Source organism: Phyllobates terribilis, unplaced genomic scaffold (genome assembly GCF_046119375.1).
Source record: "Phyllobates terribilis strain yellow unplaced genomic scaffold, ASM4611937v1 Scaffold_3__8_contigs__length_932513732, whole genome shotgun sequence".
Taxonomy (NCBI): Eukaryota; Metazoa; Chordata; class Amphibia; order Anura; family Dendrobatidae; genus Phyllobates; species Phyllobates terribilis.
In genome coordinates, this window is record NW_027362763.1 from 199,784,751 (window position 1) to 199,809,306 (window position 24,556).

Sequence of the window (24,556 nt, forward strand, 5' to 3'; positions counted from 1 at the left end):
TCCACAGACCACAGCAGACTCTTCGCGCGCTTTTTCCTGCTTCCCACTTTGGTCACGTGACTCTCTAGGGCGGGACACAGGAGGCTCAGTCTTTTTCTCTGTCATCACACCCTGCGCAGGTGCAACCTCTGGCCACAAGGTGGCAACATCATCCTGTGTAATCACTTCTGTAACAGGCTCTATATCAATTATCACAGAACAGCCAGAGCCGGCCAGCTCACTACACGCCCCCCCACTCAAAGGTTGGCAGTCCCTGCCAACGACCGGCTCCAGGGCGGCGATGGCTGTGGATGTGACAGGGGGCGGCTGGGAAGAGGGCCACACATATTGGTCTCTGTAGGACTGTCCTGGAGGTACCCCTGCAGTGGTCCTCGTTGTCCGCCTAACGGGTTGGATCCCCTCTCTCCTATCAGTCACCCCACTCTCTTTCCTAGTCGACATGTCAGTAGAGGAGGTAATCGGTTCAAGTGCGTCAGTCGGACGGACAGGGGTAGGCATGCATTCAGTCTCTACATCCCCGGGGTCAGTGTCTCCGACAGTATTAGTGATATCCATCTCTCTAGGTATCACAGTAGGGGAGTCAGGCTGGGAACGGCAGGGGCGCAACATATTACGGTGCAAAGTTCGGATGCTGCCGCTGTCTTCGCCCTGTACTCGATAGACGGGGACACCGGGGTACGGCTGTCCAATTACTCGATAGACTTCGGTCTCCCACTTGGGCCGGAGTTTCCCTTGCGGCTTCTTTATTCGGACTAGGACCAGTTGACCTACATTCAGTGGGTCTTCTTGTACCGGAAGTGGGTCAGCGTGCACTTGATCCTGAATTTGTCGGCCTACTAGCCGGTAGACAGTCTCCATTCTCTGGCGGTGTGTTTGTAGCCAGGAAGGATAGGTACCACAGGTATCTTCTTCGGAGCTAGACAGTTGCAACTCATGGATGTCTTTGCCTGGACGGCCAAAGAGAAGGGTGTATGGGGTGTATCCGGTGACGGAATGGACCTGATTATTATAGGCCCACAGCAGTTCCGGGAGGAATCGAGGCCAGTCGGGCTTTTTGTCTTCAGCCAAAGTCCGGATCAGTTGTAGGAGGGTCCGGTTAAAGCGTTCACACGCGCCATTCCCTTGTGGATGGTAAGGGGTGGTCCTGGACTTCTTGATTCCATACATCCGTTGGAGTTCTTCAATGACTCGCCCTTCGAAACAAGCCCCCTGATCAGAGTGTAGCCGCTCTGGACACCCGTAGACCCGAACGAATTGCTGACAGATAGCCTGTGCAGCTGATTCAGCAGTCTCATCCTTGGTAGCAACAGCGACAGCGAATTTCGTGAAGTGGTCCACCATCACCAGACAGTACTGGTAGCCACTATTCGCCGTTCTGATCAACAGATAGTCCACCATCAACAGCTCGAGGGGCCTCGACGTCTTAATAGTCTGGACGGGGGCACGCTGCTCCGTGAACTTGTGGAATTCACAGGTACGGCATGCTTGACAGACGTTTTCAACCAACTTACGGAGCCCCGGACAAAAAATGAACTGCTGGGTCCACCGGAAGGTCTTGTCTATGCCGAAGTGGCCGTTCCTCCTGTGAGCTTCGCCCACCATCTCATGGGCCAACTGCACCGGGACGACAATCTGCAAACACTCCTCCAGCATATGGGATAAAAGGGCCCTGCGACACAGGACTCCATCTTTCACGATCAGCCGATCCCACTGGGCAAGCAGAGCCAAGGCTCCGGTCGATAGTCGGGCTCACACTTCGGAGGGCGGTTTCTCTTGTTTATTCACATACTGTTTCAGTAAGACGTGCTCGGGATCTCGATCTTGAAACTTGGCCCATTCTTGCTGGGACAGGGGAGAACCCACTACGGCTTCAATCCCTCCTACCGCATACTGGCGGCTATCTTCTATTTGCTTTGCGAGCCGGGCAAAGTCAGGCATCTCATCTTCCTCCAACTCTTCATCCCGGTCCCCCACTGGAGGGGATGATGTCACTCTAGACAGGCTGTCAGCATTCTGATTCTCGTTCCCCGCTCTGTATTTAATTTTGTACTGGAATCTAGAGAGCCTGGCCATCCAGCGCTGTTCCATTGCCCCTAGTTTGGCATTCTCTAGGTGGGCAAGAGGATTGTTGTCCGTCATGACCAGCACCTCCGCTCCTGTCAGATAGCCGGCAAATTTCTCCGTCATAGCCCAAGTCAGAGCCAAGAGTTCCAAGCGGAAGGAGCTGTAGTTGACGGGATTCTTTTCGGTGTCACGGAGAGACCTACTGGCATAGGCTATCACGCGTTCTTTATTATCTTGAACTTGAGAGAGGACCGCCCCTAGACCTTGAAGGCTGGCGTCGGTGTGCAACTGAAACGGTAATGTGTAGTTTGCATATGCCAGAACAGGGGGTGATGTTAGAGCAGCCTTAAGTGCCTGAAAGGATTTTTCTCGGTCAGGCCCTCAAATGATGTGTCGTCCTCTGGGGCTGTTCGCGGTCCCTCGGAGAACCTCATGCAGTGGTTCAGCAAGCCGAGCAAAGTCCTTGACAAACCGACGGTAGGAGCCTGCTAGCCCCAGAAAGGCTCGGAATTCTTTGACGGTAGTTGGCTGCGGCCACTCTTGAACGGCTGCTATCTTCTCCGGAGAGGGCTGGACGCCTTCGGCCGAGATCCGGTGACCCAAGTAGTCGATTTCCTGCTGGAACAGACGGCACTTGCTGGGCTTCAACTTCAAGCCGTGTCGCCTCAAGCGCTGGAACACTTGGCCAAGCTTGTGAAGATGATCTTCAAAGGTGGCGGAGTATACCACGATGTCGTCAAGGTATATCAGCGTAAACTCAAAGTTGAAGTCCCCCAGACAGCGTTCCATTAGTCTCTGAAAGGTCCCCGGTGCGTTATTCAAGCCGAACGGCATCCGGTCGAACTCATACAGGCCCATGGGAAGGATGAAGGCGGTCTTTTCCCTGTCCTTCTCACTCATTGGAACCTGCCAATATCCACTGGCCAGGTCTAGGGACGAAACATATTTGGCCTTCTTCAGGGCGGTCAGTGACTCTTCGATCCGAGGAAGTGGATATGAGTCCCGGATAGTGCAAGCGTTCAGCCTACGGTAGTCCACGCAAAACCTTAGGGAACCATCTTTCTTTTTGACTATCACCACGGGTGCAGCCCATGGGCTCTGGCTTTCACGTACCACTCCGGCGTGTAGCATAGATTCTAACAGGCTTTTCACCTCCTGGTATTGCTGAGGTGGTATCTGCCGGTACCTCTCGCGGATAGGGGGGGTATCGCCCGTGGGTATCTCGTGCTGGATACTGGTGGTACACCCAAAGTCTGTGTCATGCTTTGCAAAGGAGTCTTGGTGTTCCCGCAGGAGTTCCTCCACTTGAGACACTTCTTGTTTGGTGTACTGAGACGTGTCTAGCTGCACTTTTTCCCGTAGTTTTCACCCAATGTCTTCATCGTCTACTTGAGCGTTTATGGCTGAGACGGTTACCGTGGGTAGAGCATATACCCGGGCAAGTTGAGTGCCGGCTTCAAGGGCTAGGCCTACGTCTGCGGTGTTGTTTAGCCTGACAGGGACTCTCCCGTTCCTCACGACGGCTAGAGTGCGAGCAACTAGTGGGTTTAGCTTACCCCCACTTGGGGTCCTCGGCTCGATCAACACTTCAACCCCCTCAAGTTGTCGGTGGGTGTTAAGGGGTAAGGAAATGACTGTCTCTTTTTCAGTGGGCAAAGTAATCCGGGTACGGCGTGGCACCGTAATGGCGGCTAGGGGTAGTTGTTCCTCTGCCATCTGTTGAAGTCCAACGGTCCGGATTATGCGCTGGAACGCCAGACGAGTCGGCTTATGTTTGGTGACTTTCTGCCAGTATTTGGGTCCTTTTCTTGTCAACAGCATAAGATTTAGGTCTTTCAAGATGTTCATTCCAACTATCACTGGGGTTTCGGAGCCGAAACCTTCCTTGACGATGACGATCCCTCGTTTCCCTAAGTCCTGTCCACAGGCCTTTGTGTCCATCCAAGCAACTCCGGTCACTGGAATGGGTAGATTATTAGCCGCAATAATCTTAATGGCGGTGTCTGGGTCACGAGCAGTTCTTGGTTTGAGGTAATTTTCGTAAAACTGTTCAGAGATTGTGGTCACTTGTGACCCGGTGTCCATCAGTCCCTGTACGGCAATTCCTTCCAGGACAACTTCAAGTGTCGGGCTATTCGCGGCAAGAGCACTCCGCCATCGGCTCTGTTTTTCCACACCCCTCTCCTTGGCCTCCCCTGCTGCGCGAGCCTCAGCTGCAGGGGTGTCTAGTTTAACGGCGGCCATTGTGGTGAGGCCCGGCGTGGTAGCTCTGCTTGTGGATATGGCTGGGGTTCCATTCGCTGGTCTGATCGAAATTCCCTTCGCTGGGGTGACTGAGGGTTTGGTCGTTGGTGTGACGGAGGTTGTTGCGGAGGGAAGTGTTGAGGACAACGATTTGCCCTATGGCGAGGATCACCGCATGACCAACACTGTCCCACGGGACGACTAGGCTGTCTTCGCTGGTCTCCCTGTCGGTCTAATGTTAACTGTAATATCTGTCTCTGTAAGTCTGCTACCATCTGTTTCAGGTCTTCCGTGTCACTGTACGGATTTTTAATGTCAGATATGGATCTGCACGCAGCACCTTGAATCCCCACATCCATGACGGGTCCCCTTGAAAGTTCTATGGCTTCCTGTTTGACTTCAGCAAAAGTAAGAGCCGGCTTCATCCGGATCAAGTCCTGTAACGTGTGGTTAAGATACTGGTCTCTCAGTCCTATTACAAATTGGTCTCTCAGTACCAGGTCACGAGAAGCCGTACCAGCTAGTTGCTCCCCTTTTCCACAGGTTTGTTCAAGGAGTACCTGAAGGGCGTTCGCATATTGGGGAATATCCTCCCATTCAAGCTGCGTCCGTCTAAAGAACATGTGTCGCAGTGTTCCTTGGTATGTGGTCGGCCCATAGGTGTTCTCCAGCACCCGCACCAAATCATCTACTGTACGCTGGCCCCTGACCGTCTCCAGTCTGACTGTCGTCCATGCCTCTCCCTCTAGCGTCAGTACCGCCATTTCTGCCAAGGTCTTAGGGTCAATATTATACATTTCCCCCAGTATCCGGACTTGTTCCGCCCACTCTGGTACAGGGTAGTTTCGTCCGCCAAATTTCCTGACCTGATTCACAATAGACACCGGCGGGGCTTTCTGACTGTACACATGGCCTGGGTGGGAATCCTGTTGGTCACAGATCCTGCCGACTATGCCAGATGAAGTGACCGCAGGCAAGGCCGCGCATTGGTATCTATGATCTGGCCCAGCAAGATCCCCACACACAGACTCTATCTTGATAACCGTATCTTTACTCGTATACATTTTTAACACAGCAAAGAAAAAAACAATAAATGACAACCGTAAATATGCACAGTAATAACGTGTACTGATAAGCTGAACCCTCACTGTCCCTACTCACACGTTACCAGTCCTTTACTCCAGAAGGATGTGTCCCCCGTCGCAGGCCTGTCTGTCTTTGCAGGAGGGCGTCCCAGACGGAAAAAAAAAACAGGAACAGCAGAATTCACGGAAAGAAAGGAAGGGATACTTCGGCCTCTCGCCAGAGGTCCCGCTTACAGTCTCTCTGATCCGGATAGAAGCTCTGGTGGGTCCCCTTATGTAGTCCACACTCCAGTAGCAGGGAGTGTAACAGCTGAATCCTTCAGCAGTGCAGAAGCTGGGGAAGGCTCCGAGGATATGGTGTTAGATAGAAGAAATCACGTTGAGAGTCTCTCCTGCGCCACACACGAGGGCCTGCACACCGTCCTGGCTCTTTCCACAGACCACAGCAGACTCTTCGCGCGCTTTTTCCTGCTTCCCACTTTGGACTCTCTAGGGCGGGACACAGGAGGCTCAGTCTTTTTCTCTGTCATCACACCCTGCGCAGGTGCAACCTCTGGCCACAAGGTGGCAACATCATCCTGTGTAATCACTTCTGTAACAGGCTCTATATCAATTATCACAGAACAGCCAGAGCCGGCCAGCTCGCTACACACATGTCGGACCAAAGCACGTTCATCTCTTGGACACAGAACCCATCTCCTTCCTGAGCGGTATGATATCTAAACATTCCCATCTTGTTTGTACTTGCGAATAATTGTTTGTACAGATGAACGTGGCACTTTCAGGTATCTTGAAATTGTACCCAAGGATGAGTCAGACTTGTGCAAGTCCACAATTCTCTTCCTGATATCTGGGCTGATTTCCTTAGACTTCCCTATGATGCTACACAAAGAAGCAGTGTGTTTCAGGTGTGCATTGAAATACATCCACAGGTGTGTATCTAATTAACTCAGATGTTGCCAAAAAAACCTATCTGAAGCTTCCAAACACATGACATCATCATGGGCAGTCCAGAATTGTTTAAAGGCATAGTAATCTTAGTTTATGTAAACTTTTGACTTTGCAGTAAGTAATAAAAATGCCTTAAAACATTCTCTCTCTCTCATTATTCTGGCATTTGGCAAATATTCCTAATTGACCTAAAACGGGAAAGGTTTATTCTGATTTCATGTCAGATATTGAAAAAAAAAAGGTGCATATGTGTCTTTTTATATAGTGTATGTAAACTTCTGGTTTCAACTGTAAATGGCCATAACACATCAAAGTAGATGAACTGTACTTAGGCAAATCTAAATACAATTATTATATTAACTCACTAGTATTTTTATTTTTGGGAAGCCTTTTATTGCAACATGTTATATTACTGCAATAAACCCTGGCTTTCTATCTCCTATTCTTAAATATTAAAATGACTTTTCTAAATTCAAACCTTATTGGCTTCCTGTAGAATAGGTGATTATTTTTTGATCATGGGGGACCAAGCAGCGGAACATTCAGTGATCACAAGAACAGGGGTCCCTGAGTCTCTTGTGTGAATAGAGAGTAGATGGTGTACTCGTGATCTCTTCATTCTCTATAGGGGTCATAAATGTAGCCATGCCACTTTTAATATCAACTGAAAAATTCATCGAAAATCAGTTGAAAAAAATCCACAGTAATTACAATCTAAAAGCAAATCTTTGAAATCAATATCATTGAGGAAAAATTCAATAAAGTTATAATAAAACTCATCAAAAACAATTTGTGTCCTCTCAAAATATAAAAGCTTAAATGGGGATCATTTAACACACCACAGGTAATCCTTGTCTAATTGTACTGTGCCCTGGAAAGAGAGGACACACTTTTTCCACAGAATTTTTGGCACAAGCTTTTTGAAATGGTGTTGTGCCATCTGTGGGTCCTACTACCCTCCAGTCCACTAGTTTATGTATTCTGTAAGGAAAAAGGTGTTGGTGACATGACGCTGCTTTTCATAGTCACGGTTCATTTTGATGTCACATTTTTGAGATAGATGGTGACAAACTGGAAGTTGTAAAGGACTTCAACCTACTAGGATCAATAGATTATTCAAGATGCAACGACAACACCGGAAATCAGTAGGAGAATAGCTATGGGCAAATCAACAATGAAGTCACTGGACAAGGTCTTCAAATGGAGGAACATTTCACTGGCGACGAAGACACGGTTTGTACATAGTCTGGTCTTTTCTGTGGTAACATATGGATGCGAAACCTGGACGATAAAGAATCAAGACAGAATAAGTATCAACGCCTTTGAAATGTGCTGCTGGAGAAGGATCTTATCAGTACCATGGATGGCAAGAAGAACAAACAAATCAATTTGGAACAAATTTATCCAGACATATCACTCGAAGCAAGGATCACCAAGCTACAACTTGCCTACTTTGGACACATCAGCATTAGTCCGTTCTGTTCATAGAGAAGTATTGAATGAATAGTTAGTAATTAAAGCTTAGAGATCACAATACATCCCTAATACGATGGATTTTTATGCTTATCCAGAGTCAATATCAAACAAAGATTAGGAGTTGGAACGGTGACAGAAACTACAGTTCATCACGTCCACCTGCCTATTATTACGGCTGTATGGAGGCTATGTAAATGTTATTTTTACTCCTGGATTATGATATTAATATGTGTAAATATATTCTGTATTATATAAATAGATTTTTCATATGCAAAAATCTGAACACATGCCAGCCTCCTCGGCTTACCTCATTTATCCTAAGACTGGGCCAAGGCCGGTTTTATCAGCTACATCATTAAACAGCAGCAAGTATGAGCCACAAAAACTAGTGCAAAAAGCCAGGCCTCCACTTATAGTGTTTTTTTCAGATTTTTTTAAACTGTATAAAAAAATCTAATATAAAACTCCAGCATTTGTTAAAGTAATATGTTTTGGTGGGATTTTTATCCTTGTTTTAGTGAATTTTTTATTTGATGTAATTTGGTAGTAGTGATTTTTAATGTGTTTTTCAAATCCTATCGAAAAGCCTATGAGATAAAACCATCCCCAAAGCATACTTACTATTTAGAAGAATGTCACTGTCCCCAAACACAACTCAAACCAAAACACTATGCATGTTGTGCTTCTTATATGTACATACAGGAAAAATATATCATTGTACCATGTTGTACTGTGTTATTTTTCTGTATTTACATATAGATTTTAAAGTAACATCTGGTCACAAAAGAAGAACAATAAAAACGCATTGAAAAACACTGCAAAATACTGTGTATGAATCCAGTCTAAACTTAACCCCTTTACCGCCCAATCCTGTTTGTACCCTAATGACCAAGCCAAATTTTACAATTCTGACCAGGGTCACTTTATGAGGTAATAACTCTGGAACGCTTTAACTGATCGCACTGATTCTAAAACTGTTTTTTTCATGACATATTGTACTTCACGATAGTTGTAAAATTATATTACTTGCGTTTATTTGTGAAAAAAAAGGAAATTTTGCCAAAATTTTGAAAATTTTGCAATTTTTAAACTTTTAATTTTTATGCCCTAAAATCAGAGAGTTATGTTACGGTAGGTAATAAATAACATTTATAACATTTCCCACATGTCTACTTTACATCAGCACAATTTTAGAAACTATTTTTTTGTTAGGAAGTTATAAGGTTAAAAGGTTGACCAGCAAATTCCCATTTTTGCAACAAAATTTACTAAACCATTTTTTTAGGGACCACATCACATTTGAAGTGACTTTGAGGGGTCTATATGACATAAAATACCCCAAAATGACACCATTCTAAAAACTGCACCCCTGAAGATACTCAAAACCACATTCAAGAAGTTTATTAACCCTTTAGGTGCTTCACAGTAATTAATGAAATGTAGAAGGAAAAAATGGACATTTAACTTCTATTCACAAAAATGTTACTGTAGACCAATTTTTTTATTTTCACAAGGGTAACAATAGAAAATGGACCCCAAATTTTGTTGTGCAATTTCTCCTGAGTACACCGATACCCCATATGTGGGGGAAAACCACTGTTTGGGCGCACGACAGGGCTCGGAAAGGCAGGAGCGCCATTTGACTTTTTGAATGTCAAAGTTGATGGAATAATTTGCGGTTGCTATTTCACGTTTGGAGAGCCCCTAATATGCCTAAACAGTGGAAACCGCCCACAAGTAACAACATTTTGGAAACTAGACCCCCCAGAGAACTTATCTATATTTGTGGTGAGCACCTTGAACCCCCAGGTGCTTCACAGACGTTTATAACATTGAGCCGTGAAAATAAAAAAATCAAATTTTACATTTTCACAAGAGTAGCATGAGAAATTGCACCATATAATTTGTTGTGCAATTTCTCCTGAGTACGCCGATAACCAATATGTGGAGGAAAACAACTGTTTGGGCGCACAAGAGTGCTTGGAACGGAAGGAGCGCCATGTGACTTTTTGAATGCAAAATTTACTGGAATAATTAGCGGACGCCGTGTCGCGTTTGCAGAGCCCCTGATATGCCTAAATAGTGAAAAACCCCAACAAATGACACAATTCTGGAAACTAGACCCCTCAGGAAACTTACCTAGATGTGTGGTGAGACCATTGAACCCCCAGGTACTTCACTGAAGTTTCTAACATTGAGCCGTGAAAATGAAAAAAAAAATCACATTTTTCCCACAAACTTGTTCTTTTAGCCTCAAATTATTTTATTTTCACAAGGGTAACAGGAGAAAATTTGTTGTTCAATATCTCCTGAATACGCAGATACCCCATATGTGGGGAAAAACTACTATTAACTACTCAACTACTTTGATGGAATGGTCTGCGGGTGTCATGTTGTGTTTGGAGAGCCCCTGATGTGCGTAAACAGTGGAAAACCCCCACAAGTGACCCCATTTTGGAAACTAGACCCTCAAGGAATTGATCTAGATGCATAGTGAGCACTTTGAACCCACAGGTGCTTCACAGAATTTTATAACGTTGATCTGTGAAAATGAAAAAAAAATATTTTTCCCACAAAATGTTGTTTTAGCCCCAATTTTACTTTAGACCAATTTTTTTCATTGTCACGAGGATAGCAGGAGAAAATGGACCCCATAATTTGTTGTGCAATTTCTCCTGAGTACGCTAATACCCCATATGTGGTCAAAAACTACTTCTGAGGCACAGTGCAAAGCTCAAAAGGGAAGAAGTGCCATGTTGGAGCTCAGATTTTGCTGGACTGGTTTGAGTGTGCCATGTCACATTGGCAGTGACCTTGAGGTGCCAGGACAGCAGAAACCCCTTCATCATAAACACCATTTTACAAACTACACCTCTCAATGAATTCATCTACGGGTGCAGTGATCATATTAACACCACAGGTGGGTCATAGAATTTTATGCCATTGGGCAGTGAAGAAAAATATAATTTCTGCTGAATGTAGAAATACCCCATATGTGGCTGTACAGTACTGCTTAGCCACATGGTAAGACTCGAGAGGCATGCTATTTGCCTCCTGGAGTTCAGATTTTCCTAGAATAGTTTGCGGACTCCATATACATAGCCCCTAAGTGCTAGAATAGCAGAATTCCCCCTCAAGTGACCCAATTTTGGAAATTATACTCCTTTGGGAATTTATCTACAGGTGTAGTGATGATTTTGACTCAATGGGTGTTTTCCAGAAACACGCAGCAGTGAATATTGCTGAGTGAAAATTGCAAATTGTCGTTGCAGTGACCAGTACGTTGTAGTGACCAGTACTTTGTGGTCAGCTCATGCTTCTGGAGACACACACCCATAAATTCTCTCATTGCTACTGAAATGTCAAACATGTGGACACTAACTGCAGTTTAGACACTCTGTGGTGCTCAGTAGGGAGGGGGGGCATTTGAATTTAGGAGCAGAGAATTTGCTGGACACTTTTGGGGCGTGAGGAGCCATTTCGCTTTTCCAGAGCCTTTGTGCTACCAGTAACATGGAAGCCCCTATATTTACATTTGACAGATGATGGACCTGAGTGGGGGCTTTTTTGAGGATTGATTTGAAGCTTTTGTTAGGCTGTGTGCCCACGATGCGTTTTTTAAGCGTTTCTGCAGCAGCAATTCCGCTGCAGAAACGCTTAAAAAACGCTTGGTAGAAGGCCTGCCATGTCCCCCAACGATAATCCGCATGTGCTGTGCACATGCAGCGGAAATTTCCGCAACGGTTTATCATTGCGGAAAAAAACGCAGCACTACCAATTATTTTGCGGAAGTGCTGCGTTTTCGCCGCCATTGACTTGCATTGGAACACATGGAATCCGCATCATTGGATCTGTACATGAGCATTCCATGCGTTTCATTGTGCGGATGGTACCCGGGTCTGGAGGAGAGGAGACTCTCCTTCGGACCCGGGTACCATAGAACCTGTAAAAAAAAGAATAACATAAAAAATAAACATTATACTTAACTTCTGATGGCCCCCGGTGTGCTCGTCTTGGCTTGCCGGCAGATCACGGTGGACTCAAGGACCTGCCATGACGTCATTTAGTCATGTGATGGGTCACGCGACCGTTGACATCGGCATGTCCTTTCAGTGTACCGCGAGCTGCCGGCAAGCCAGGACGCATCGAATAAAGACTCGGGAGCCATCAGAAGGTAAGTATATATTTATTTTTTATTTTTTAACATTCTTTCGGTCACACTATATAAATCCATGCCGTTTGCATGGATTTATATAATGTGACCAAGTTGTCAAGCACTTTCCAAGTGATGCTAAAATCGCTTGGAAAGCGCTTGTCAACCCGCATGCGGAAATGCATATGAAGAACGCTTCACATCCGCTTGTCCCTGGCAGGAAAAACGCATGTACAATCCGCATGTACAATCCGCATGCGTTTTTTCTGCCAGGGAGATGCAGAAACGGTCATGAAAAAATCCGGAGCATTTCTGCATCGTGGGCACATAGCCTTAGGAACATTTTACATAACATTTTGATCACATTTTTCCGGCGCTCTACGCTAGTTACTTATGTCAGGGTTTCCATCTAAATCTCTGAGTGAGGTGATTCAGATGAAACCCCCAAGGGATCCATTCACTATAATGAGGCAGCAGAGTTACTCTGGACTCCATCTGGCCTCTATTCAAAGTTGTCCTTCTTTTCAGAAGTACACAAAACTAAGGCCGATGGCACTTTTATGCACAGCTAAAAAGACGGACACTGCCGGATCACAGGCCAGACTGTGTCCACAGAGCCTCCATCTGTCTCATTATAGGGAATCTTCCACTGGAGGTTCTGCCTGAATCACATATTTCATAGATTTACATGGAAACTCCGGTGTAAGCGCTCAGCGCAGAGCGAAGGATAAATGTGAGCTGAGCCTTACTGCGATCTTTGGGAGGCAGAATGAACAAATCAACAGCAGGTGAAGAATTGGTTTTATATATTTTTTTACGCCGTTCCTCGTGCGGTATAAGTGATTAGACGACTCTATTCTTCGGGTCGGTGCGGTTACTGCGATGCCAGATTTATATCAGGCTTTTATGTTTGGCAGCTGTCACACACTGAAAGACGCTTTTTTTTCCCAAAAACTAGTTTTTGCATCGCCATATTTTGAGAGCTATAATATTTCCATATTTCTGCTGACAGTCATGTGAGGGCTTGTTTTTTGCAGGACAAGTTAACATTTTCATTGATACCATTTTCGGGCACATGACATTTTTTTGATTGCTTTCTATTCCGATTTTTAGGAGGCAGAATGAACAAAACCCAACAATTCAGGAATTGTTTTTTTGTTTTTGTTTTTATGCCGTTTCGCGTGTGGTTAAATTGATAAGGCAGATTTGTTCTTTAATTCAGTACGTTTACAGTGATACCACATTTTCTAGAAAAAATAATAATTTTTGCATTGCTTTATTCTGAGCTGTAACTTTTTTATTTTTCCGCCGATGGAATTGTATGGAAGCTTGTTTTTTGCGGGACAAGGTGGCATTTTCAGTGATACCTTTTATGTTTACAATTGTCTTTTTGATCACGTTTTTTTTTTACTGTGTTCACTAAAGGGGTTAACTAATGTGACATTTTTATAGGGCGGGTCATACCGGATGCGGCGATACCGAACGTGTACTTTTTTTTCATAAAAATATTTATTTATGGGTACAATATATATATGATTTTTTTATTATTATTTTGTGATTTTTTTGTTTTTTATTTTTTTTTCATTTTTTTACTTAGTCCCACTATGGGACTTTCACTTTCTCAGCTCTGATCATAGTTATAAGGCATAGCAATGCTGTAGCATTGTTATGCCTTATAACTGTCAGTGCTGCACTGACACAAATTAGTTAGATCATACACTGCGCATAATCACATTAACTTGCCAGTGCCTGGTGACCCTGATGTCGTTATGACAACATCGGGACACCATGGCAACAATCGGGCAACAGCGGAGGTGCTGATCGGAGGGCAGAGGGAGCTCACTCAATCTGCCTACCTTCTAAATGCTAGCAATCGCAGCATTTAGTGGGTTAAACTGCCAGAGAGGTAAGAAGAGGCTGTTCACACTGCTGTGCTCCATGTATATCTGATCTAATACTGGAGATATGATATCAGTGGGGCTAGGGTAAGAAGAAGCTGCTCACACTCTTGTCCACCACATCTATCTGATCTAATACTGGAGATACCAGTTGTGCTGAGGTAATAGGTCACTCCCTCTGCTGTCCACCGTGTCTGTCTGATCGAATACTGGAGATATCAGTGGGACTGAGGTAAGACGAGTCTGCTCACACTCCTGTCCACCACGTCGCTCTGATCTAATACTGGAGATACCAGTTGTGCTGAGGTAATAGGTCACTCGCTCTGCTGTCCACCGTGTCTATCTGATCTAATACTGGAGATATCAGTGGGACTGAGGTAAGACGAGGCTGCTCACACTCCTGTCCACCACGTCTATCTGATCTAATACTGCAGATATCAGTTGTGCTGAGGTAATAGGTCACTCGCTCTGCTGTCCACCGCGTCTATCTGATCTAATACTGGAGATATCAGTGGGACTGAGGTAAGACGAGGCTGATCACACTGCTGTCCACCCTGTCTTTCTGATCTAATACTGCTGATATCAGTTGTGCTGAGGTAACAGGTCACTCGCACTTCTGTCCACCCTCTTTATCTCCAGGTCACAGCAGTAGAGCTTCCCTCTGCACATGCTCACCTGCAACTCAATATTGTAAGACACATTTCTGTCTGTGTAACAAGATGGAAGTATTTTCAATATAAATGTAGTGGTTTGTTCTTTAACCCCTTAATAACATCTGACGTACTAATACGCGTCTGTGCCCTGGGACTTAAGAGCCAGACCCGTATTAGTACGTCATCGCGATCGCGCGCGCACACAGGCTGTGCGGGCGCGATCGCCGCCGGGTGTCAGCTGATTGTCACAGCTGACACCCGGTACTATGTGCAGGGAGCGGTCCTGCACCGCTCCCAGCACATTAACCCCTGCGATGCTGCGATCGAAGTCGATCGCGGCATTGCGGGGGCAAGGGGAGGTGATCGGCGATACTCACCTCCTCTTCCGGCTTCCAGCGCAGTCTGCAAAGGCTTCCCGGGTGTTGCCATGACGACCCGATGTCGTCATGACAACATCCGGGTCACCAGAGAGCAGGAAGATTGCTTGGACATGCGCAGTGCATCTCCAAGCAATCTTCACACTGTGCACTTCTGACAGCCTTCATGGCATAGGGATGGTGCTCCATTCCTGTGCCATGCAGGCGATCAGAAAAAAAAAAAGTGAAAGTCCCAGAGTGGGACAAAGTAATAAAGTGTATAAACTGTGTGAAAGTGGAAAAAAAAAAAAAAAAAGCTGCAAAAATATTATAAAAAAATAAAAAAAATAATACACCAAAAATAAAAATATAATGTACCCATCAATAAATATTATTATAAAAAAAATAAAAAAAAAACAATAAAAGTACACATATTTGGTATCGCCGCGTCCGGAACAACCTGACCTATAAAACTGTCCCACTAGTTAACCCCTTCAGTGAACACGGTAAAAAAAAAAAAAAAACGAAGCGAAAAACAATGCTTTATCACCATACCGCCAAACAAAAAGTGGAATAACACGCGATCAAAAAGACGCATATAAATAAAAATGATACCGCTGAAAACGTCATCTCGTCCCGCAAAAAACAAGCCGCCACACAGCTCCATCAGCCGAAAAATAAAAAAGTTATAGCTCTCAGAATAAAGCGATACTAAAAAATATTTTTTTCTATAAAATAGCTTTTATTGTGTATAAGCGCCAAAACATAGAAAAATGATACAAATGTGGTACCGCTGTAAACGTACTGACCCGAAGAATAAAGCTACCTCATCAATTTTACCACACGCGGAACAGAATAAAAAAAAAAAAAAAAACAATTCCTGAATTGTTGGTTTTTGTTTATTCTGCCTCCCAAAAATCGGAATAGAAAGCGATCAAAAAATGTCACGTGCCTGAAAATGGCACAAATAACAACGTCAAGTCATCCCGCAAAAAACGAGCCATCACATGACTGTCTGCCAAAATCTGGAAAAATTATAGCTCTCAAAATATGGCGATGCAAAAACTAGATTTTACAAAAAATGCGTCTTTTAGTGTGTGACAGCTGTCAGTCATAAAAACCCCATATGATTCTGGCATTGCTGTAATCACACCGACCCGAAGAATAAAGTCGTCTAATCACTTATACCGCACAAGGAACGGCGTCAAAAATAAACTCTTGGGTTAGGATTGGGCTAGGGTTAGGGCTGGGTTTGGGGCTAGGGTTGTGCTGGGGCTAGGGTTGTGCTGGGGCTAGGGTTGTGCTGGGGCTAGGGTTGTGCTAGGGCTAGGGTTGTGCTAGGGTTAGGGCTGGGGTTGGGATTTTTTTCAAAAGTAAGAAAAAAAGATGACGATATGGCGACTAGTGTTGAGAGCAAGTGCTCGCTACTTGAGTTTGCATCGGGTGCTCTGGTATGCATTGAGTATCGTGGGTATTTGAGTGACATGCTCGAGTCTCTGCCCCATATGCTTCGCGGCCAAAAAACTTTACGGGGATTGCCTGTCATGCACGAGCGATCCCCGCATGTTTTTCTTTGGGTGTCTAATAACCGTGAAACATGCGGAGCAGGGACTCGAGCATGTCACTCGAGCACACGCTGTACATGGTGCATACCTGAGTACCCGATGCAAACTCAAGTAGCGAGCACTTGCGCTCAAGAATAATGACAACTTATTCAATATGATGACCTAATGTAAACAAATTCTGTGCCGTACCTCTGGGTTCAAAATGTTCACTATACACCTTAATAAAATCCTTGAGGGGTATAGTTTCCAAAATGGGGACACTTGTGGGGGAGCTCCACTGTTTAGGCACATCACGGGCTCTCCAAACGCGACATGGTGTCCGCTAACAAATTGAATGGAAAATCGGCTCAAATTGTTAGCGGACGCCATGTTGCATTTGGAGAGCCCCTGTGTGCCCAAACATTGGAGCTCCCCCACAAGTGACCCCATTTTGGAAACTAGACCCCCCAAGGCACCTATCTAGATGCATAGTGAGCACTAGGAACCCCCAGGTGCTTCACAAATTGATTCGTAAAAATGAAAAAGTGAAAAAAAAACACTTTTTCATTTTTATGAATCAATTTGTGAAGCACCTGGGGTTTCAAGTGCTCACTATGAATCTAGATAGGTGCCTTGGGGGGTCTAGTTTCCAAAAAGGGGTCACTTGTGGGGGAGCTCCAATGTTTGGGCACACAGGGACTCTCTAAATGCAACATGGTATCCGCTAACAAATTGAATGGAAAATCGGCTCAAATTGTTAGCGGACACCACATTGCGTTTGGAGAGCCCCTCTGTGCCCAAACTTTGGAGCTCCCCCACAAGTGACCCCATTTTGGAAACTAGACCCCCCAAGGCACCTTTCTAGATGCATAGTGAGCACTTGGAACCCCCAGGTGCTTCACAAATTGATTCGTAATAATGAAAAAGTGAAAAAAAAAACACTTTTTCATTTTTATGAATCAATTTGTGAAGCACCTGGGGTTCCAAGTGCTCACTGTGAATCTAGATAGGTGCCTTGGGGGGGTCTAGTTTCCAAAATGGGGTCACTTGTGGGGGAGCTCCAATGTTTGGGCACACAGGGACTCTCCAAATGCAACATGATATCCGCTAACAAATTGTCGGCTCAAATTGTTAGCGGATATCATGTTGCATTTGCGTTTTTTTTTTCACTTTTTCATTATTACGAATCAATTTGTGAAGCACCTGGGGGTTCCAAGTGCTCACTATGCATCTAGAAAGGTGCCTTGGGGGGTCTAGTTTCCAAAATGGGGTCACTTGTGGGGGAGCTCCAAAGTTTGGGCACAGAGGGGCTCTCCAAACGCAATGTGGTGTCCGCTAACAATTTGAGCCGATTTTCCATTCAATTTGTTAGCGGATACCATGTTGCATTTAGAGAGTCCCTGTGTGCCCAAACATTGGAGCTCCCCCACAAGTGACCCCATTTTGGAAACTAGACCCCCCAAGGCACCTATCTAGATGCATAGTGAGCACTTGGAACCCCCAGGTGCTTCACAAATTGATTCGTAAAAATGAAAAAGTGTTTTTTTTTTCACTTTTTCATTTTTACGAATCAATTTGTGAAGCACCTGGGGGTTCCAAGTGCTCACTATGCATCTATAAAGGTGCCTTGGGGGGTCTAGTTTCCAAAATGGGGTCACTTGTGGGGGAGCTCCAAAGATTGGGCACACAGGGGCTCTCCAAACACAACATGGCGTCCGCTAATTATTCAAGCAAATTTTACAATCAAAAAGTCAAATGGCGCTCCTTCCCTTCCGAGCCCTGCCGTGCGCCCAAACAGTGTTTCTTCCCCAAATATTGGGTATCTGCGTGCCCAGGGGAAATTGCACAACAAATTTTGGGGTCCATTTTTTCTTGTTACCCCTGTGAAAATAAAAAAAATTGGGTCTAAAGTAACATTTTTGTGAAAAAAGTTAAATGTTCATTTTTTTCTTCCATATTCAAAAAATTCCTGTGAAGCACTTGAAGGGTTAATAAAGTTCTTGAATGTGGTTTTGAGCACCTTGAGGGGTGCAGTTTTTAGAATGGTGTCACTTTTGGGTATTTTCTGTCATAAAGACCTCTCAAAGTGACTTCAAATGTGATGTGGTCCCTAAAAAAATGGTTTTATAAATTTTGTTGGAAAAATGAGAAATCGCTGGTCAACTTTTAACCCTTATAGCTCCCTAACAAAAAAAAATGTTGGTTCCAAAATTGTGCTGATGTAAAGTAGACATGTGGGAAATGTTATTTATTAACTCTTTTGTGTGACATATCGCTCTGATTTCAGGGCTTAAAAATTCAAATTTTGAAAATTGCAAAATTTTCAAAATTTTCGCCAAATTTCCGTTTTTTTTCACAAATAAACGCAAGTGATATCGAAGAAATTTTTCCACAATCATGAAGTACAATATGTCACGAAAAAACAATCTCAGAATCAGGGGGATCCGTTGAAGCGTTCCAGAGTAATTACCTCATAAAGTGACAGTGGTCAGAATTGTAAAAATTGGCCCGGTCATTAACGTGCAAACCACCCGCGGGGCTTAAGGGGTTAAATAATACATGTGTAATTTAATAAGCAAAGGTATTTAGGAATGATGACATTTGCTTTCTTTCTTTCTGTCGATCCCCTGAGATCCATTTAATGTGGTGTTTGCCAATCTATTTTATTTGTCAAAAGAAATGAGTAATCAACTCTGAAGAATGAGTTTTGAACAGATTTATACCTTTGGGGTTGATAGAGAGCCAGTGCCTAAATACCATGTACAGTTCTAGGGAATGTGTAAATCAGTGATTTCTAACCTGTGTCTCTCGAGCTATTGCGAAACCACAACTCCCAGCATGCCCCGACAGGCACCAAACACCGGTGAATATTCTAGTCTATCTACAGCTGGAGAGCCACAAGTTGGAGATCGTATTTAGTACAAGAGACTATGTACTAAGAGCTACAAGTATTGATGCTTCTTAAGCTTTACACATCATCCGGCTGAATAATAATAATAATCTTTATATTTATATAGTGCCAATATATTCTGCAGAACTTTCCTATTCACACAATTCACAGACATTGTCAGCACTGTCCCCATTGGGGCTCACAATCTACATTCCCTATCAGTATGTGTTTGGAGTGTGGAAGGAAACCAGAGAACCTGGGGGAAACCCACACAAACTCCTTGCAGATGTTGTCCTTGGTTGGATTTGAACCCAGGACCCCTGCGCTGCAAAGCAACAGTGTTAACCACTGAGCCACTGTGCTGCCCGTTAAAATAACACTATACTGATGCTACATCACATTATATTGAAAGTCAAGTGGTTGTGTTTTAACCAGTCGGTCGCAATGTCCGCCACATATGAGTAACATGGAATCTGGTGAACTTTTTGCACCTTGTGTGTCATGGTCGCTGCCACCTACTTGGTCGTAATACAACCCCAATGATTTTCATTGTTGTGTAATGGCATAGTGTGATCTTTGGCCAAATGATGAGTTTTGAGGTCAAAGTCATCGTGTAGCTCCAGCCTAAACCACATAATATATCTGATATTTTTCATTATTTTTCTGTGTGCTTCTGTTGAATCACGCCAGGACCATTTCGTTTTGTCAGTCATTGGAGAACACAGCGCTTGATCTTCCATGTGTCCTGTATGTCATAGACGCTGTCGCTCTGGTGTCACTTTTCTGGCTCCAGTCTGAAAATAAACACAAGTTGGTCCCAGACATTAACCTTCTGAGAATGTTTCAGAGATGAGGGTTAATCAGTATTACTGATGATAATATGGATATGGAAATCTAAATTTCAGCATGAGAGCAACACTATTCCTTGATATTACCTCCCACAAAGTAGTGATCACGGTGCGGTAGTGATTATATAGTCACATAATGGCTCAAAATCGAAAATACCTTCTAAATAAAAGGTATAGAAGACATGAATTCAGGACTGCAGGTCAGGACTAGGACTCCACGGCACAGAATAACCCCACCAAGTACATTCCACATACAATCCTATATTTAACAAATCCATTTCTAGACTGATTGCTCTATACATAGCCAGAATAATCCCCTTTTGGGATGGGAAGGCGAAAATAGTTATCTAAAGTATATCATGTGCTGTGGTCTTTCACAATGACGAGAATTTCTTATACAAAGTCCTCTGGCCAACTTTCCATTAGAATAGTTAGAATAGTTTCTGAACTTCAATGACTATATATGTTCACAGAAAAAGTTGGCCCATATTATTGGTCATTTATTATCTTATAATGATGTAATGCCTTTTAGTATTTGCAGCTGTTTTCAGCTGTGTTGTAAATTGTCTATCAGCCTATTTTTCTTCCCCCCCCCATCAAATAGTGAAAATACTAGGTCATTCACTATGTACCTTAAAAGAGGTCAGACGATTCTTGATAAATCTTTTTGAACGGAATATAAAAATCTTAAAAATGTTCCAAATTACTTCAAGGGAATTTGCTACAAGCTTTTGCCACCTAAATTGAGAGTGGTATAATATAGAGACAGAGACCATGATTCCAATAATGTGTCACTTACTGGGCTTCTTGCTGTAGATTTTATAAAATCACTGTTTTATCAGCATGAGGTTATCACTTGAGGACTAGTAAACCTGCTGCCATGTAATTCTCTGTATTAATGAGCTTTGTATAACCCCACCCCCACCACTGATTTGCTGCTTTCTGCCTATGCACAGTGTACACAGAAAACAGCCAATCAGTGGTGTGGATGGGGTTATACAGAGCTTGGTATTCAGAGAACTGGTGGATCTGCAGCAGATAAAACAGTGTTTAAAGGAAAACTCACAGCTGATGCATGCTGCCCGAATTATATATATCAGACACTGGATGTATGATTTCAGTCATGAATGTTTGACTCTGAAATGCTGTGGCGTTTCAGAAAAAAAAAGCATACTGTAAAAGCCACTGGGGACCGAGCCGCACGAGAGACCTATTAGAAAAGGTGGTCCCCGACGGCTTTCCCCTTCCACTGCCAGTGACTTACAGATCTCTCCCACTACACTCACACAGGGAGAGATCTGTCACTCAAAGGGAGTGGGCGGGGGAATCCGACAGGAACCCGCCTGTCTGACTAGTCTCCTGTGTGGCTCGGTCCCTGGCAACTTTTAAAGTATGTTTATCTTTGAAACGCCGCAGCATTTCAGAGTCAAACATTCATGGCAGAAATCATACAGCCAGTGCCCGATACATGCTGCCCAGTGAAGTAAGTGATACATTGCTGGAATCAGGGTCTCTACACTTACATTATGCTCCTCTCAGATGGTGTAGGAAAATCCTGATAAACTGTCTGAGACTTTAACACTCATGGCCTATCCTTAGGATAGGTCACCAGTGCCTGATCGGTGATGGTGTGACATCCGACGCACTCACCGATCAGCTGTTTCCGGTGTTGGTGGCAGCCAGAACTGCTCTGTTACGGAGCTGCACGGTACATCTCTGCCAACCGAATAGTGGCAGTGCCTGTGTACTGCACTTCCACCCCCTATTGATTTAAATAGGTGGTGGATGTACAGTATCCGGCCGCGGCCACTATACAGTCGATGGAGCTGTGTTGCTCTATAACCGAGCAGTTCTGGCTGCCGCTGACACCAGGAACAGCTGATCAGGGAGGGTGCCAGGTGTTGCACCCCCACCAATCAGACATTGATGACATATCCCAAGGATAGAATGTTAATGTACCTGACAACCCTTTTAATCAGATTGTCTCATGAAGAGACTGCTTTTTTTAAAAAAATTCTGCTCTAGTGATCACCTTATTGCAGCAAGTTTGGTGTCTTGATGACTCTGTTCACATCTCTGCTTTGGTATTTTGTGCCATCATAGTTACCGGATTTGCCACATGATGAATGTCTACACACACCAATGACTTATAATGAGGTCTATCAGTTTTCATCGTAGTAGATGTTATTTTCCTTGAAGCAGTAGCACGGCGTACTGCACGATTTACCTGCAAATATGGTAGAATCTGCACAACAAAGACTCCAAACTAAACCTCCAATGCAGATGTGAATGGAGCCTAAGTTGCGGTGATCACCTATTATCGCCAGTGGGAGCCACATCCGGACAGACATTTTCTCTGCAGATAACATGTTGTATTATATTTAAATGAATGGTCATTTGTTTAATCCATGGACTGGCGAGGTCCTCTAGGGCGGAGGTACTCTTTCTTTGAAGGTCCTGATCAGGCTCTATGACCTGATAGAAAAATTGTGTTATTTTATTGTGTGATAGATTCTCCATTTAAAGTGACAAAACTTGTGCAATCAGTATTTAGATTGAAATATGTGTCTGCACTGGACTAATTTCCGTGAGCTTTACCTTACACTGTTGTATTTCTGATCTGTGTTACACTACGGGCCCATGCTATATCTACAAGTACTTCCACTTGTAAAATTCTCAATCTGTGAGAAGAAAAATTGTTGGCATTTTCCAAGAAAGGTGGTTCTACAGAAGTATTGCAGAGCACAGTGCCTTGCGGGTGTACATAATGTCTGTAATATGTACCTATAGGACCTTGTGTGCTGCTGTAGATGGTCCATGCTCATGGCTTTGCCGTGTCCATGGCCCAATATAGTTGCCTGTATGTCTACTGAAGCCTATAGAGGACTACCATGATCGCGATCACATGGCTTTATCTTGTGACTACAAGAAGACTGAAGACTTCACAAGGCTTCCGACATTGCAGCTTGCTCAACTTATTGTTCCAAATGTCTTTACAAAATTTTTTGCCTTAATTGATTTACTAAGGAAAAAGATGAAGGCGGTTTTTAAAACACACTCTCTATATGTTTTTGCACCCAGAACACATACAGTAGGAAATATTTTGCCCCGTAAGACGTGGTCTTGTCATGGTGAGGATCTTTGTGGCTTTAGGATGACTAGCAGAATTATTTGTGATTCTGGTTTCTTTTGTCCTTGTTGTATTTGACAGAGTCCGACCTTCAGATCTGTGAACCGAAGGCCCCAACATGTTGCACCAGGAAGATGGAGGAAAGTTACCAGACTTTAGTGAGGAGAACGCTGGCTCATAACATTGAAGCCTTGACTTTTGAGCTCAAATTCATGATTCTCGCACATACGTCTGCCATCCAAGGTGAGAGCTTAGCTCCCAATTACTTGTTATTCTGAAGAATATACATAACCATGATATTTAACACTTGACTAATTGTTCATGTGTTTGTTTTATTGTATATGAGAAGTATTGTATGTGTATGGTTTTATGGCATCGCTGTTTTCCATTTAAAGGGAATCGGTCATCATCACAAAATTACTTATTTTTTAAAGGGGTATTCCCATCTCCAAGATCCTATCCCAATAAGTAGTAGGTGTAATAATAATAATAATAATAATATTAGCAAATCGCTCCAATTAGAAATGTAGTATAATTTTTCTGATTCGTTATTGTCTCTTTCCTCATGTGCAGGCATTGCGGGACCTTAGGTATCCATGGTTACAGCCACTGGCTGCTAGCTAACTAACTGTGACTATATCAGTGGTCGTAACCATGGATACCTAAGGTCCTGCAATGCCTGTGACGCGCCCCTGGGCCTACTTGGTGTAGCGTTGCGCACGCGGGGACTACCCGGAGCCGGGCCTGTTGGGGGTAGTAGTCTCGTGGCGGTGACCCGGTCCGTGCCCAGGGAGTCAAACTGTGTGGCTGAGTATTAGCAGTAGATGTTGGACGACTACGCCACCCGTTGAATGCAGCTATGGAGCTGCCGCTGCAGGGCAGACCGCTGAGGCCGGTGGTACGATTGTGCAGCGTAGATGGTATAACCCCCAACGGGAGGGGTATGGCCTCAGGGCAGCCAACGTGGATGATGGGGGTAGCAGGAACCACTCAGAGACGATGCGGTGTAGTTCAGGGTCTTTACTGGTGATAAGGATAGACCCTCCCGGAGTACTGGCTAGCGATCGGGGCCTGGTCAGTCTTTGAGCAGATGGGATTTCCCCTGGCCAGGCGGAGTTGTAGGCCTCCCCAACTAATTGTACTCTTCTGGCTACCTTGCTAGAGGCGGGTAAAAGTAGCCCACGTCCCTGAGTGTACCGTGTGGTGCTCACCCGTATGGCCGGTGACTCGGGGCCTTCTAGTGGCTTCCGCTCCACGACGGCGG

At 44.3% G+C, this 24,556-nt stretch overlaps 1 protein-coding gene across 2 annotated transcripts in view; it reads left to right on the forward strand.

The window, feature by feature from the left end:
- LOC141259040 (glypican-5-like) overlaps nucleotides 1–24,556 on the forward strand; it is a 323,430-nt gene that overhangs the window by 14,770 nt on the left and 284,104 nt on the right. For both annotated transcript variants that reach the window (XM_073674458.1, XM_073674460.1), the window contains exon 2: nucleotides 23,374–23,535. In XM_073674458.1, coding sequence (XP_073530559.1) covers nucleotides 23,374–23,535 — 162 coding nt within the window. The remainder of the gene's footprint in view (nucleotides 1–23,373; nucleotides 23,536–24,556) is intronic.